The sequence below is a fragment of the Halichoeres trimaculatus genome, unplaced genomic scaffold, assembly GCF_033239565.1.
Source record: "Halichoeres trimaculatus isolate MK-OKI-2021-1 unplaced genomic scaffold, fHalTri1.1 fHalTri1_scaffold_2, whole genome shotgun sequence".
Taxonomy (NCBI): domain Eukaryota; kingdom Metazoa; phylum Chordata; class Actinopteri; order Labriformes; family Labridae; genus Halichoeres; species Halichoeres trimaculatus.
The window spans coordinates 34,715,833-34,733,191 of record NW_027437180.1 but is presented as its reverse complement, the minus strand read 5'-3'; the positions used below and the strand labels follow the sequence as shown (position 1 = coordinate 34,733,191).

General features: G+C 38.2%; 2 protein-coding genes across 2 annotated transcripts in view; one reads left to right on the top strand and one right to left on the bottom strand.

The window, feature by feature from the left end:
* The window catches only part of ntn1a (netrin 1a), a 92,970-nt gene extending 87,689 nt beyond the window's left edge, over positions 1-5,281 (top strand). Inside the window, exon 7 of the mRNA XM_074689341.1 lies at positions 2,095-5,281. Within this exon, the coding sequence (XP_074545442.1) occupies positions 2,095-2,423 (329 nt within the window). The 3' untranslated portion in view covers positions 2,424-5,281. The remainder of the gene's footprint in view (positions 1-2,094) is intronic.
* Positions 5,282-7,716: 2,435 nt separating this feature from the next.
* The window catches only part of stx8 (syntaxin 8), a 59,035-nt gene continuing 49,392 nt past the window's right edge, over positions 7,717-17,359 (bottom strand). The window contains exon 8 of the mRNA XM_074696748.1: positions 7,717-8,431. Within this exon, the coding sequence (XP_074552849.1) occupies positions 8,367-8,431 (65 nt within the window). The 3' untranslated portion in view covers positions 7,717-8,366. The remainder of the gene's footprint in view (positions 8,432-17,359) is intronic.

The window sequence follows — 17,359 nt, the reverse complement described above, 5'->3', positions numbered from 1 at the left end:
TTTATTTTTTTCAAAATAAAATATCTGGGCAACTGTTTCAAGGGTTTAAAGACAAATGGACAGACATACATAGTTGCTTAACTCAACAACCATCTAAAGTATTGTCTAAAAGACTCTTAATCTGTCCATGCATCTGCAGCAGTAATGCGTCTTTTTATCAGGCAGCGCCTTCATACAAGAGTTAACACAAATTATTGAGCTCTTCATAATTTTTGAGCATGAAAAGATTTTTTTTCCTTTATTTTTTTTTCAAAATCTTGGTTTTACAACCAAAATTAGGTTAACCAGTATTAGCTTTAGTTCAGCTGTGCTACGTTTCTTTTGCTAAGTTGCAGATGTAAGCACACTCACCTGCTCTGATGAGAAGCAGAGTTCCTACAGCTTAAGGCAAGTTAAATTCAAGACTTTTTAAGACCTTTTAATGCCATTTGAAATTAAATTCAAGACCAACTTCACGATAAACACAAATGGAAAAAAACACCACATCATTTACATTGAGTTAAGGACAATTAATAGAGTCCCAACTGCAACCACATCAATTTTTGTCGGTTCCACTATTGTGGTTGTGTGGTGTTACCTCAAGAGTCACTAGGTAAATTATTAAAAAAAAATAAAAAAGTTGGCACTTCTCTTGAGATTTTGGACCGTTTACAATCATATTAACATGTGTCAACATTTTTTAAAAATTGATTTAAAAATCCTACACACTGGCCAACTTCCAGAAAGAAAAACTAAAATGCAACGTTTCGATCATGCCTTTGCTTTTTCTTCTGCTAAATTTGGATTTTTTTGTCTTCATCCAAAGCACCTGCCTGAGGAGTAGATGTGCAAAAATCTGTGCTGTCTCTGAAAGATTAATTTAAGACATTTTAAGGCTATCTAAAGCCTTGTTTTTAGAGTCATGAATTCAATACCTTTTAAGACTTTTTAAGGAACCCTGTTAAAACATATCCTCAGGACTTAATCAGGGTGCCATATCAACCAAGATATGAGCTAAAAAGTGTGTTGTGAAACTTGTTGAGCACACCTCTTGGTGCTTTTCAACAGCAGAAACCTTCTACAGGAACCAGGGAACTTTGGAGAAACAGAAAGAACCAGGATCTAAATTTAGTTCCTGGAGCGATCAATCTAACAAGGAACTTTGGGGGGGGTGCAGTGCTGAATGTCTCTGATTGGTGGAGGACCCACAGTGTTTTTATTTCCCCCTCCATCCATAATAACATCACACTCAGCTGTTGGCTTGATTTAATAACTCCTAAACAATGGTCTTCTTTGAGCCTGATGGGGTGAATGTGTCTCTGTCAGCTCACGGTGTTACAGTTTAAAGAGTGACCCTGTAGACTGGAGACCTTCAGCTGAGCGTGTCAGTGGATATCCAGTTTATAACAGCTGTTTGAACACAGAAGAAGTTAAACCTAGTATTGTTTAAATCAAAATATATTTATTGGAGAAGTATCTACTAGTAATCTAAAACTACTTGCAAGGGACACAGGTCATCCAGCTGAATGTTGCCATTTTGCAGGGTCACTTTTCACACTGGAACACCATTTGATCTCCACTTTTTTTATTGGCCCTCTTTACGTCATTGGCTTGGTTTGTATAATCTCCATGAGGCTGTAGTAACCCACATATTCAGCTCATCCCACAAATGCATGTTCCTTACAGATGTGGCTTCATTTTGATAAGGAATAAACTGACTTTTTAATGGTATTTTCAAGACAAATTGTAACTTATAACTAAGACATAATCTACCAAACACTAATTCACTTACTTGTTGTGCTGAGTTTAGTTCCTTCAGCACATGTTCCTGGAGTTAAAAGTTCTTGGAACTTCTGGTCAAAAACAGGAGGATTAGATGTGTGCATGTACAGATGTTCCAGTGTCAGCTTGTTTTAATTGGTGGCATGTTAGCATGCTGTTATTAGCATTTAGCTCACAGACTGCTGTGTGTGATTACAGCCTCATAAAGTGGTAAAAACGTCTTCAGAACTGGGGTCTTATTAAGAAAACGACCTCTTTGCAGAGGAGCTGATTGCATGTCCGTGGAATGTAATAAATCTCTCATTAAGCGATAATGTGTCATCTCTATTGCAGCCGTCCAGGTGCACATCCTGAAGGCAGACAAAGCCGGAGAGTGGTGGAAATTCACCGTCAACATCATCTCCGTCTACAAGCAGGGCGAGAGCCGCATCCGCCGCGGGGACCAGCTCCTGTGGGTGCGCGCCAAAGACGTGGCCTGCAAGTGCCCCAAGATCAAGCCGGGAAAGAAGTACCTGCTGCTGGGGAACGACGAGGACTCCCCCGGGCAGAGTGGGGTGGTGGCAGACAAAGGCAGCCTGGTTATCCAGTGGAGGGACACGTGGGCGCGCAGGCTCAGGAAGTTCCAGCAGCGCGAGAAGAAAGGCAAGTGCAAGAAGCCATAGGAGGGGAATCAGACGTAGAGGAAAGGAAAGCTGAGCGGGTCATTTAAAAAAAAAAGAAAAAGAAAAAGAAAGTGATGCTGACGGAGGACCACGGACAGACAAGAGACTGTTTATGTCGCTGCTTTTTTGTGTAGAAGCATGAAGAGAATTATTTAGGATGACTTGTTTTTTAGTGAACTTTTGTTGAAGGAGCTCACCTTGCAGATTTGGTTTTACGGTTTATTTTTTGTCTCTCTTGTGGATTTGCCGAATTTGCACCTATTACCAGCATATAAAGTTATTTGTGTTTCTTTATCTCAGTATGACATCATTATATTTTTATGATTTAATTTTATGGACATTTACTGCTGGTTCAAAAAAACGACACAGATAAAGCCACTCAATAACCACTGCAGTTTTTTTTGTTTGTTTGTTTTATCTTCAGAGTGTTGAAGCGAGTTTGTTTCATTGAGGGTGAAATTTTGAGAAATGTGCCATAAAAACTTTCTTTTTCCCCTTGGCTTCAGGAATTCATCGCACGTTTATCCATCAGTGCTTTTCATTTTTGCTCTCCTGGTTTATCTGCGACTCTAGAAACGTGAGACGTGTTTTCCTTCATTTTTTCCTTTTTAAAATTTCAGCAGATAGAGCAAAATAATTCTGGACCATTTTGGCTCCTGTTGAAATTCTGGTACTTCAGTTTTTGAACAAACCTGCCTTGGAAATTTTTTTCATTGGCGCTACTAAAGATTAAATTCTAGGGTACTTGTTAAAAAAGACAACTTTTAAAACCACTTTATGCCACTTTCAGTAGTTAACACCTGTGTTATTATTAATTTTTTTGTTTATTTCATAAATTAAGCAGGATTTCACGAAAAGACGTGCTACCAGTATTACCCAGTTTTACCGAAACTTCTTAAAAAATAAAAATAAAAACATCAAATTTTCTTGAATTGAGCTAAAAATCTAAACACTAACATTTTTTTTTCTTTTATGGCTGAAAAATAAAATTTTACTTTTTTTTGGCTTTATTTTTTACAGCTACATTTTTGTACTTTTTTTTCCTTCTCTTGCCACAAAATGATCAGTAAACGTGTAAAAGTCACCGAGGAGGATTATTGTAGTGAGTAAAATGCAACCTCTATGTCGTGTTGGTGCAAGACGTTTGCATAAATTTGTCACAAGTGCAAGAATGCAGATTTTGTGTTATTTCAAGTGCATACTTTTACACCAGCAATGAAAAAGCTCTACTTTGTATCGTGTGTCAAAATACATCTTAAAGGAAAAGACTCTAAGTCTTAAAAATGTTACATCACACTGCAAAAAAATGAAATCTTATCAAGTGTTTTTGTCTTATTCTGAGTAAAAACCGTCTTTTTATACTCAATATGAGCCACATTCACCTGACCAGTCCAGGAAAATGTCTTGTTTCAAGTTATTTAAAGCCAAAAATGAGGTCTGAATTGCTCGTAACAAGTCACAAAAAATCAGCCAATGGAATAGAAGTTTGCGTAAAAATTAGCTTAAAGTAGAATAATGTGTTTAAACAAGTAACTTTTCTCTTGTTCCATTGGCAGATTTTTTTTAACTTGTTAAAAGCAATTCAAACCACATTTTTGTTTTTAAACAATAAGACATTTTTCTGAGCTGATTAGGTGAATGTGGCTCATTATGAGTCTTAAAAGACATTTTTACTGAAAATAAGACGAAATCTCTTGATAAGATTTCAGTTTTTGCAGTGCATAGGGTAGAAATAAAAAGTATCTCCTTACCTCGCGGGATGCAGAAGTTACCACAAAGAAACACTCACTTCACTTGATGTTTTTCTGCAGTTCCCCTTCACGCTCACCCATTTCATCTTGAATAAATCCCACACCCCCACGAGGAAGCAGTTAAATACCATCAGAGTCCTCACAAACAACAATGCACGACTGTACATTCTCTGTAGACGGACACTCAGGAGCCGCGGTGTCCCATTCACCTGTCACGTTAATTCTCTTCACTTCCACACTCGAGAGAGAGAAAGGTGCTGAATCGCAATCACTTGGTGCTGCTTGACTCGAACCACATTCTTTTTTTTTTTTTTTTGAATTTGTGTGGCAGTTCAGTTTGGGTTTCTTCGAGGAATGCGTGGTGAAAACACAGCTCAGGTTTGTGAAAACTCACAGTGTTTGTAACGTATCATCCAGTGGGGTTCGTCTCAGTGAAGAGCATGATGCTGGTGTTGTTTGATGTTTGCTGTTGGACATCGTTATGTTTAACACCTCCGAGTGGAAAAAAAAACACTTGAAAGTGTTTAAGATCTGCTGGAGACACATGTTTTTCATCTGGTGGAGGCTCTACTTCCTTTGTTTGGATGACAATAACTTCTGTTTCCAGGAATTCTCTGAACAGACTGAAATGCCTCATCGATGATGAAAATAAATAAATTGATTCAAAGTGATTAAAATAAATCAAACGTTTTAAATCCCTGCTAATCGATGACATCACTCTTCCTGCGTTTCATTTCCTCATCATCCTCATTTCTGTTTCTAATCTGTAATCTCACCTCTATAATCCGTGTAGCCTCATGCTGTAAATTTTCCATCCGTCTCCTGAGCAACAAGCTTGCTACACACACACACACACACATACACGTCAAAGCATTGCTTTGTGTTCATACTATGAATTGTAAATGTTGTTTAATTGTCACCATTGCCAAGACTTTTTGCAATGTTGTTTTACGATGCGTACTAATATATTATGGTTCTTATATATGAATATATTTAATGACACAAGACATTGTGGATTTTATTGTCTTTTTCAACTTTTTTTTTGTACTTTGTTTGTGGTCGTTTAGATTGTTGCCATTAAAGAAGGAAATAATAACTACTGAACACACCAACCTGGTAGAACTAAAATCAGATTTTCGGTTGAAATAAACTCTTGTTACATTGAAAACTCATCTGCCTCTGTTCATTTCAGTCTTTATTTTTATGTTGATTGCATGCAGTCGTTGCTTTCTTGATTTTCTGTGCTGTAATAAATAATGTGAGGGGAAATGTCAGAGATTCTCCTGCTAAAGCAACCTGCTGATGAGGATGTTTCTGCCTTTTGCATATCTACCTACCAAATTGACTTTAAAGAGAGGGTTTTACTCTCTGATACAATATTTAAAGCCTGAGAAATCTTCATATATCTCAGGCTGGGATCTTTGTGTGTTCACATGCTTTAAAATGTGTGTTCCTTGCATTAACAAAATACTATTTGCCTGCAACATTAATGTGTATGTACCTTTAAGGCCAAATGTGGTGGGTCTTTCAGACGGTGTCTTGATGGGTTAATGTGACGTACAGTGAAAAAGGCAAAGCTCCAGATTCATTTGCATATTCAACTCAGAAACTGATTTATTGCATTTGTCCTACACCACGGGAACGCCCTCCCTTCCTACCAGCCTTCTTTCTTGCTTTCTTGTGACTCTCCAGAAGCTTCCCCCACAGTTGTCAGTCAGTGCGTTTACATACAGTCAATAACCCTTTCATATTTGGAACACTAGCAATAACCCAGTTGCCCAAAGGCCATGTAAACACCAATAACCCTTTTAGAAACCCCCAAATCACCCCTTGGTTACTCCTTTTTTAACCCCAATAGTTGGTCATGTATACACCTATCGGGATATTCCCATCCAAAGGAACATTAATATGTGTTCTGCACATGTTCTATTTGCAAGGAATCTTGGTCTTTGGAGTACAAGAAGTCTGCCATGCTGCTGCTGCTGCTGCTGTTGCTGCTATGGATACAGCAAGACGAAGCGGAGATGACGGCATTGCGTCATGATGTTTTCGAGATGTTGCCTGTGCGTCCCCGTTTTGATGGGAACACCATGTAAACAGGTTATTCCGAAGGTTCCAGAAACCGGAATATTAACCTCAACCAAATATTGACTGCATGTAAATGTAGTCAGTGAGTAACCAGTGTTTCTCTATTTTAACTGACATTGGAATGGCAAGAAATTTCTCACCAACAAGGATCAGATCACAATGTTTCAATAAAGTCGATGATGCGTTTATTGTGCTCTTTAAAGAAGGGCAAGAACAACCAATGTGTGACATCACAAGTTGAGCAATTCTTTTGGTCACATGATAACTTTGGTATTCTGAAGGAAGAAACTCTAGCTCCAGGACCCCAGAACTTATCAAACTGTGCAAAGACTCGACCCCTCTTAATACTTGAGTTTTTGAACCAGCAGCTCAGAGCAGACAACTACGGTGGCCAATAGGTGTCAGCAACAACGCGAATGCAAAAGCCACAATGGAAGTTAAGTGGACAGTTTTCCTAACGGACACAGAAAAATTATGAGAGTTAGTTAATGATTTTTTTCTTTTAGAACTTTAGCTATGATAAATATAGCTCCAATGCTAACGAAAATAAAGAAATATAAGTACTATGAAGGATATCACAAGGTAACACCCTTCCGAAGCTATGTTTTCTAGCTACTTCTTCATAGATAGAGTTAATCACTAACTTACTTTTACAACTTTTCTGTGTCTATTTGAATAAGTAACCTCTTTAAACTCCCATTGTGTTTTAGCAAATCGTCTGACACCCACCGGCCAACGTAGACAACAGTCTCATCTGGGATTACTCTGAGAAAGGACCTCATAATCTGAACCTGCCCGTGTTTGGTATCGACATCTGTCTGTTCATTTTTAAGTTGTCAGTTTTTTTTAATGGAAAAGCATCACACCATTTCTTTATTTTGATGACTTCCACTGAGGAAATAGTCCCTTTAACGCGATACTTAAAAAGTTTAACCTCGAAGCCTTTGTAAAATGTGTCTAATTAGCCGTTCCTAGACACAGACACTAAACTTAGAGCAACTTTTATTTTAAGGCTCATACAAAAAATGCATATCCTAATCAAGGATTTTTTAACCAAGCAGTTTAACCCCTTAACTTCGTCTAAAACTCAGCACTTTTTCAAATCTCTTGCTTTTTCTGCAGTTTTCCCTCACAGGAAACAGACCCACGTCAAGACTTCTGGTTTTACTGGTTTTGTTAAAGCTGGTCCCTTTAACTCTGTGATCAGAGCTTCTTTCTCTGAAGCAGCAGTGTGGTATAGAGAAAAAACAAACCTTAGACTTCAGAGTCAAACAATAACTGTATTAATCACAGGACCAGTGAACAAAACTTATACTGTGGGTTTAACTGTGGAAATATGGAAGTGGTACCTGTTTGTTGAAGCTTGGAAAAAGCCTCACCACAGCTGAGAGTCAGGTTTCAAAACACTCCAAAGACCGGAGCATGAACGCAGATAAACAGAAGTCCAGGGAGCATTAACTGTAAATGTCATTTATTAGAAATTACAAGTTGAGTTGATTTACAGGAAAGGAAGAGAGCCATGTTAGTAACACAGCAGAGCTGCTTGTTTTGGCTTCGAGTTATTCTATAAACATTATAAAATCCCAAGACAAATGATAACATTACAGCTGCTACAGTAAAGCACGGCTGAGTGAGTGTGAATATCGCAGAGCTGGAGGAATGAGCGTATGAAGTGTGAAGCTCAGCCAGACCACAGACAGACTTATGGGAGGAAAGATCCTGCAGGCTGCGGGAGGTCCTGCTGCTGGGTCAACAATCCCCACAGTCCAGGCTCAGAGGGTTCAAAATCAGACGAATCATTTCACTTTTTCACACACTGTCAGGTTAATGAGCAAGACACTGGCATCATGAATTCAGAGAAAGATTTATACAGAAGTAACAGCTGTAACTGTTCTGTTGAAAGACTTCTTTATTCCACATTGCCTCAGTAAGGAAGCAACAACTAACCTCTGTGTCACCCAAGAGAAAGAATAAGAAATCGAATCTGATGAGAAAGACGTTTAAAAGAATATCTGTACATGTGCACGCCGTAGATGCAAAATGTTTAAAAGTAGAAGTCGTAGTCTCCTGTCGTTGCAAAGTCGCTGGCAACAGCTCTGACCTCCTATACGGGCCACACAGCGACGACTATGATGGCTATGAGGAGCAGGACGATCACCACCATCATCCCTGAGAGAGGAGAGAAGAAAACACACAAACAGCAGGAGTCAGAAGTGTTTCTTTAACAAACATTTCAATAAGGACACAAAAAAGACTAACTCTAGGATATAATAGTTTTTTTTTTTTAAATCAAGTTACAAAATTTTCAAGAAATTTTCAGAAACTTTGCCTCCTTAAATTTTTTAAAGTTGCAAACAGCAAACACAGAAAAACTAAAAATCTGATCAACTGTTTGTCTTATTTTAGTAAAAATTCTTATTTGATTTCATACGAGCCACATTCATCCCAAAAGTCCAAAAAAATGTCATATTCCAAGATGTTACAAGACAAGAAAATGACACCTGTATTGTTTATTCCTTAAATACTTTTAAGTGCAACGTTTGTCTTGAATTGTCTGCTGGATGTGGCTCATACACTGGAAAAAACTGAAATCTCATCAAGCGTTTTTGTCTTAATTTCAGTAAAAAAAATTTTTTAGACTTAATATGAGACACATTTAACTGACCAGTCCAGCTTGAAACTAGGATAATGTCTGAATACAAGTAAATTTTCTCTTGTTCCATTGGCAGATTTTTTTGAAACATGTTTTAAGCAATTCAGACCTCATTATTTTGTCTTAAATAACTTGAAAAAAGACATTTTTTGGACTAGTCAGGTGAATTTGGCTCTATTTGAGGATAAAAACATATTTTATACTGAAAATAAGACAAAAACACTCATTTTCTACCAAAAATAAAACACTCGTTGAGATTTTCTTTTTGTCTCATGGGAAGTTAAAGTCCATTAACTAACAATTTAAGCATTTCGAATCAGTGGCACTTGACATGAATGGATGCAAAGGCAATTTTCTAATTCCCATTGGAAACATTTGGCAATGTCAAATGTTTTTTTTTTTTCCATCCTGTTCAGCGTATCATTCCTGGTTACTTGAAATAATCCCATCAACCCAAAAATTTGCTGGAAGTGTATTCTCCTGAACAGTCACAGCTCACAGTGGCTTTTTTTCTGATACTTAAAAAGGTGGCTGTCAGGAAACAAAAGAGAATTTCCAGTACTTTTTTTTTCTTTTCCAAAGGTCTGATGATCTTTTTTGAGTCATATTGAAAGAAAAGTGAGACTCTGACTGCAAATTGAAAATTCTGGGATTTCAATCAAACCTCTTGATGACTTTTTGTTTCTCTTAATGCTAATATAACCACAAAATCTTAGAATATTAAATAAATAAAGTCAGAACTCTTAAAAATAGGACAACCTCAGACAACATGGTACTTATTCTCTTTGAACTAAGCGGCAACCTTTGGTCTAAGAATATGAGACAATGTGTAAGTGCTAAAAATTTGCTGTTTCTCGAGTGTCTGCTTGAGGCTGGCTCTGGAAGTACCAGAAGTCACATACACACCAAGCCAAAAAAAGCTGTTTTCAAAGCAGAAATTAACCTTTTTACAGCCTGGTTCAAAAAATGTCTCCTGTCTGAGTCGCTAATTTCACTATCAACACACACTGTTGGGGGGTGAATTTTTTTTCTACCAATATGGCCGTAATAGCCGATTTGTTTCATTTTCTGTTTCAGAAACAGATGGGTGACGTCGAGGAGACTACGTCCATGTTTTATACAGTTTATGCTCTAAACGTCCTAAAACATAACTGGAAAAAAAGAATTTTTAAGTATCATTCAGACTTAATTTCTCTGATATTATCATAGCTTTGGGGCAGAATTGTGATGATGATAAAAAGATAAAAGCAGTAAGGGACAAAAAAAGCCTCTAAGTTTTTATCCCCTTCTATAAAAAAGTAAAGTTGGGGTTGAAATTCCAGCAGACTTCATTGAAAATGAAGGGGGGTTTAGTTCACATGTAAATAATACATTTCTCAATGAGGAGGATATACTTTTTCATAAGAAACATGTTTTAAGACGGTTTGTGAGAGTTAAGCTGCAAATACTTGGTTGAGCAACGTGCAAATGTGGATAAATCTGCAACTGAAAATAGTTCCCAAACACAATCCACCTGTTGCAAACAAAAACAGTGAGTAATCGTAGAGCTATGTGTGAGAGAAAAATGAGTGATAACTAGATGTAATCAATTTAAGACTAATTTCCTGGACTGTTATCCCTCTCTGTTGCCTGTTGGGGAAAACAGTGGTATTGAGGTTAAAATGTTTCACTTTTGTTCATATTTCACAGAATCCATTCTGTGTTTAAAATGAGATCAGTGAGCAGGAAGTGTGCAGAGGGAGAACTACTCACACACTGTTTGGAAACCCTGTGTCGATCTATGGGCAGTCACAGCACAGAGTGTTGGCTGAGAGTCGGGTTATCTACATATTCAAATATTTCTTAATAGTCCTTTGAGGTACAACTAACTCCCTCTGACTTTAATGTTGGAGATTCAAATGTTGAGCAGCCGAGGACTCACAGAGGAGGTGTGGCTTCACCCAGACTCAGGGGAATACTGTTGGAAGAGGTAAGAAGCCTGCATACCTCACGACTAATTTTCTAAGGCCTTGATCTAACGTGAGTCCCGAGCGAGTATGCCCTCACAGCGTATCACCATTCTCCTCTTGATGACTTAATGCAATTTACATGCGTTCAACAGCCACACAAGCTTTATTGCCGCAGATTGCACACTGTGATAGGCATATGTTTCTGATTGTGCCTTGAGAGGATAATCATTGTTTTTCACTGATACCATGGAAGCAGAGAAAAATGTGCAAGGGCTCACTCACACTTCATCAAAGCGCTAAACCCCCAGGACCTGAAAATATTACAGTTTTTATTATCGCCACCACCCAGGGAAAAAAGTGTGTAAAACCCACTTCAGGGATTTTAAGCCTTTGTAAAAACACGAACATCTTTGAGGAACTTTACAATCACATTTTACTGAATATGAATCATTTTGGATACCTTTCTGAGTCGGGTTTGATGTAGCTTGTTAACGAAAGCCACAAATAACTTTCTTCTTAGGGTATTTCCTGAATAACGGACCTCAAAGCACTAGAAACAACTTGATATCAGTGTACTTACACCTGTATTGGTCTGTCCACAGGGCCACATTTAATTTTGTAAAAACAACCAAGAGCTCACTCATTCACAACTCCCCTCATTTCTTCCTGGAGTGATGATTTCCAACAACTGCATATCTGTCTGCTCTCCAAGCCGCCGACGGTCCCTTCCCTGACTCAAGTTGTCCGTTGTTACTCAGCGTGGGCTGGTATTTTCCCCAGCCTTTCACTTTGGGTTTACATTTCTCTCATTCTTTGGCTCTCCCCGCCTGCGATCCCCTTCGCCGCCTAATTGGTCGTTGTTCCCACAGGGGAAGAGACGGGCCCAGATAGAAGCCATGCTGAACTAATTGCTTGCGGTGGTCGTGGTGGAGTGGCGGTCTGATGAAATGTGGGGCTGATGCTGATTTTCTCCACCAGGATTTAGTTTTAAAGACTCCATATGTCTCTTTTACTGCTGTGGCTCTTTGTGTTGCAAATTTTTCTTTTTATTTTGTTTTGGCAAAATGAATCTTTCTCTAAATACTTTCTAACTCTGTTTTTCAAATTTGTAATTTAAGCTGACCACTTCTTTATATAAGTGACCATATTTGGACACTGTAGGGCAGAGATGTAGATGGCGTTGAGGACCATCCTTTTGGCGATGATGCAGTGACACCTTTGGTCAAAATCAGTGGTGTTTTTCTAGGATAAAGACTCTATTTCCCATGAGCAATATGACTTGACTCTTGCCAAGGTGGGCATTTGTTTTGGAGAGCAGATCTTTTTCTAACACTACTTTTCTTAGCTCAAGGCAAGGACAGATCTTGCTGAACTTTGCTGTTGGCCCACGTTTAATGCAAAAAAGTGAAAATCTTATCAAGTGTTTTTGTCTAATTTTCAGTAGAAAATGTGTCTTTCAGCTTAATATAAGCCACATTCAGCTGACTAGTCCAGAAAATGTCTTGTTTCGAGTTGTTTAAAGACAAAAATTAGGTCTAAATTGCTTGAAAGAAGTAAAAAGAATCTGCCAATGGAACAAGACAAATTTGCAAGAAAATTAGCTCTAAACTAGAATAATGTCTTAATACAATTAAATTTCTCTTGTTCCATTGGCAGATTTTTTTTACTTGTTTCAAGCAAGTTAGAACTCATTTTTGTCTTTGAATAACTTGAAATAAGACATTTTTCTGGACTAGTAGGGCGAACTTGGTTCATTTTGAGTCTAAAGAGACATATTTGACTGAAAAAAGACAAAAACACGTAAGATAAGAGTTTCCTTGTTTCCAGTGTTCATCTACGTGATGTAAATGGATTTCAGTCAGACAACTCACGTTTGAATTGTTTATTTAGCAGCAAATATATTTTATGTTTGGCGTCCAGGCTCCGGCCTCATCACCCCTCACAATAAATTTACATCATGACATTGAGGAGTGATGAGCAAAACATACTGAACATAATCCCCCCGGAGCCTGCAGGTGGTTGCTGGGGTGGTGGTGGGGGCAAAGAAACATGCAGCATTACAAACGCAGGGCAGCCAAGGCATTGACATGCAGAGAGGGATGAGAGACTCCCGGTTTAAATAGACCGCTCAATTGAGAGAGTGTGATTGCAAGATGGTTATGACGTGTGAGACACGTGGTATGTATATAGCAGTGCTGCTCGAGTTGACTGCCTGAACTAGCTCGCGGGCTCGCCTCATTTGTGTTCTTTGAGGAAAATTCAAGTCCAATGGTTTATGTACAAGCAAATATATAAAAGTGAGATTTTTCCAAGTTTTAGAAAAAGTGTGTGGAGGATTCCAACTTGCTTTTGGTTTCACTCGTTTTCCATTGACAGAACTGAAATCTTAAAACCAACCAAATAATTAGTACTTCAAACAAAAACTAAAGGTGCACCGATCATAATTTCCTGGCCAATCACTAATCACGGATCTTTAAAAAGTATGACCTGCCGATATCGATTTTTATTTTTTACTTTTTAGAACTGACAGCATATACCTTCAATTTCCCCATCCTATTTTATTGAAAATCATTAAACAATACCTGTGAAACAATGAAATCTTTGTGTTAAAACTTAAACAATCAATAAAGTGTCCTGAGTTTTAGGTTTCACAGCAAAAAGCGACAATGGCTGGCTGTCAGACCTTACTGGAGGTATACAAGATCAGTTTCATATGAGAGAATGGGCTGATCATCGATCCCTGATCACCGATTACCGATATTTGATCTCCGATCACCAGAAATCGGCTGGCTGATCTATCGGTGCATCTCTAAATGTCATCAAAGGAACTTGATGTAAATGGATTTGTGTTCTTTGGGGAAAATTCAAGCTCACTAGTTTATGAACAAGCAAATATATGAAAGTGGGATTCTTTCAAGATCATATATAAAGTCCTAAAAGTGCCATTGAATCAGACCAAAAATGTTTTTAAAAAAGTGTGTGGACGGTTCCAACTTGCTTTTGGTTTAACCCGCTTTCTATTGACAGAACTGAATCTGACCAAAAAAAAAGCACATATCTAAAAATTTACCAAATAATTAGTCATTTAAACAAAAAAAAACATTAAGTGTTCAAGGCTGAAAACACGTTTAGGGCCTGTGTCCACTTGCAGCATCTTATTAGCACTGGCATCAGTAACTTTTTTGATCTTTTCTTACATTTTTTCAAGTCAAATTTATTTGACAGATGACTCAGAATCAAGAGGTGTAAGACTTCAAATATCAAGTTTGTCGACAACCAAATTAGAAGCGGAAACAGAAAAGAAACAAGCCAGTATTTTTTTGGAGGAGTACAATTTTAAGATCTGAGCTGCTAATGCTGTAACATCTATCAACTATGTACGAATTATTAACACTGATGGAAACTGAGCATTTTGGAACCAACTTAACAGTCATCACTGAACTGTGAATCTAGCACCAGTAAGAGAAATGCTCAGAACTAAGTGGACACAGGCCCTAATTCGGATGTATAGTTAGGTGTAGGGATACACGATATTATCGGCACAGTATTGGTATCGGCTGATAAAAGCTTAAAAACACGTTTATCGGTATCTGCAGATATGAACATTTCTGCCGATATGTACAGCCGATAAGATGCTATTCAGTTAGGATTATTATTATTTTCCATCTGAAAAATAAGCTCCTTAAAGAAAATGTAGCACTTCATTAATTTGCACTGCAGAGCTCTGTGTCTGTCACCAGGTTGTTACAGTAGCTCTAAAATAATCAAATGAAACTTGGTTATGTTTAAAAATGCATTGTACATTTAAAGTTCATGTGATCTAAAGAAATTATTTTTCTGTATTTCAATACTGAATGTCTTGAGTTTGAAAAAATAATACATTTTTTATTTATGGTAAAATCAAATGTTTTTTGTCTTGTTTTGTGTGTGTTTCTTAAACAAATAAGACCGTCACAATAAGAGTAACATATAAATTCCAGTACAGGACAGACTTAGCTTTCTTTACAGTGAAAAAAACAAACAAACTTGTGATATCGGTATCGGCCAAAAGGGGTTTCGATATATTGGCACATCGGATATCAGCAAAAATCCAATATCGTGCATCCCTAGTTAGGCGTTTTGATGTGGGGCCAAAGCTAGATTGAGTCTCTTTCGGAGTCAGCCCCCAGTGGCCACTTTTGGAAGTGTAGCTCTCTGTTTTTAAGGTTATTGTGGATCCAAACCTGGGTCGTCCACTCAAAGGCCAGCCTCATGGGATGCCTGACCTGGACTGACAAGATGTGCAGGTGCCCAAGGACTGCAGCTTTTAATCACAACATAATGGATCCATTTCTCTGCCTGAAGTTTGCACAGTTATCTAAACTAGTAGAGTCCTTTTTATAACTTAAACTGTGTTTGACGTCTCTCTGAAAGTCTCATGCTCAAAGCAGACACAAGTTCCCAGCAATTATCTCTGTTTGGGTGTAAAAGATACTGAAGCATCACCCAGTCCTCGCCACGTTCAGACATTCAATTGTTATTCAAACATCTGCCAGCAACTTTTCTTCACAATGCCACAGTGCAGAGGCAGTAAAGGTTAAAGCTGTAAAACTTGTGCACACGCTAAAGTGGAGCAAAAGCCTCTCACACCCTCTAATGTCAAATAACAGTCAGTCATGAAGCCACATTAGACCCCCACACTGACCCTCACCCTGCTGCCTGCCTCAGTAACTAAACAAGCTTCTCCTGACCCTCAGATTCCCTCCAGAGACTAATGACAATAATGCCGCTTGCTTGCCAAATAGATTAGGCCTGTGGGGTGACACTGATGCAGAGGGAGATAGTTGGTGTCTGCTGATAGACTGACCACCCAGAAGTTTTTTGGGGGGCCAGAGTCTGGGTTCATCCCATCTTGGCAATTTCCAGACACATCAATAAGACAAATCACAGAGGAAATGAATAATTGGTGAGAGCCCAGGACAAGCTGAGACAACCTCTGAACCTCCCTCTGCGCCCCCCCTGCTCATGGTTCAAAGATCTTTTTGGACCACAAAAGACGAGGATGACCTTTAAGGAAAAGGGACAAATTTTATGTTAACAAGGTTAATGTGCAGCTCTTAGTTTCTCCTGGCAAAAACGAGAGAACGAAACAGAGTAATTTGACATGACAGAGATCTTAACTTAGCTTAGAGTCTCCAGCTCCAGCTAAGGATTGTCCCTGCTGATCCTACTTTTCTGTTTCTACCTGTTCATGTTTTCTACCATTTATCAGTTCAGTTTTCAGACTATGGTACAAAAACCAGAGGTTGCGCTTGATATTTTAATTTTTCGTCACTTTGACAGACAGGGTGATTAAATTCCTTCATGATCTGTCTGAATACCTCTGATTTATATATTTTAGCACGTCTTCACAAAAGTAATTCAAATACAGCTTGTAACATTCGATCAAATAAGCACTCATATTACACCAGAGCAGCTAATAGTGGACAGATTTCATTACCCCTACCTAAGTCTGACTGTTTAAAGAGGACTGTATTGTATAGGTCAACTGTATGTTGGAACAAATTTCCAGTGGTGGTTCGTGAAATCAAGGATACAACTGGTTTTAAAAGGAGACTGAAATAGTATTTGTTGTTGACACCATAGTTTTATCTTGGATTATACTATTATTAGATTGAGTGAGTTTTTGTCATGTGATATGGGATGTAGTTTTTTCGTAATTTTATTGTTTGTTTTTTTTATTTTTTACAAGTACTTTTAGTGTTGTCATTTCTTTCTTTTTTTCCCCCTGTAATTATGAGTAATTGAGAATGTAAATTGTGTGTGTTGTATGTTTTGTCTGGACCCCAGAAAGACTAGCTGTCGTCTTGGCGTCAGCTAATGGGGATCCTTTCAAATAAACAAATAAACAAAATAAACATTAATAATGCCGGGCAGTTATATTTCTTATGGGCAGAAAAGAGAAAATAATCGACAAATAGAAAATGTGAATAATGACACTGACCCTACTGTCCAGAGCTTTGTAAAGCAAAAAAAAATTGCTCTCACAGTAGGTGGAACATGCTTTTTTTAGTTAAACTGAAAGAACTCTTTTTTAAGATCAATTTCAAGTCAAGTTTTTTGCCATTTTTTTTGTATTTTTTGTAACTTTTCTCCTGGGCTGCATGGATTTTAAGTGTATTCTTGATTTGGCGCAATCGAGATCAGAGAGAGATCAGCATCATGGTCCAGGAGGAGATCAGCATCATGTTATGTGTCTTTCTCTTATATGGCCAACTTCTCGTGTCTGTTTTGATTTTATGGAGGCTGAAGCCGTTTTCTGCTGCTACACTACAGACTGGAATGACCACCGCTACAGTCTGGAAACGTTTCACCCAGTGAAGTACTAAACAGTTGGCGCGACTCTTAGAAAGACTGGTTTCCCAATCCTGCCAGAGCCTGCTTTACTGGGAGGAACATCCTGGAGCATGCCGTCCCGATGTACGGGAGAGGCGACTTCAGAGTCATAGTCGTAGT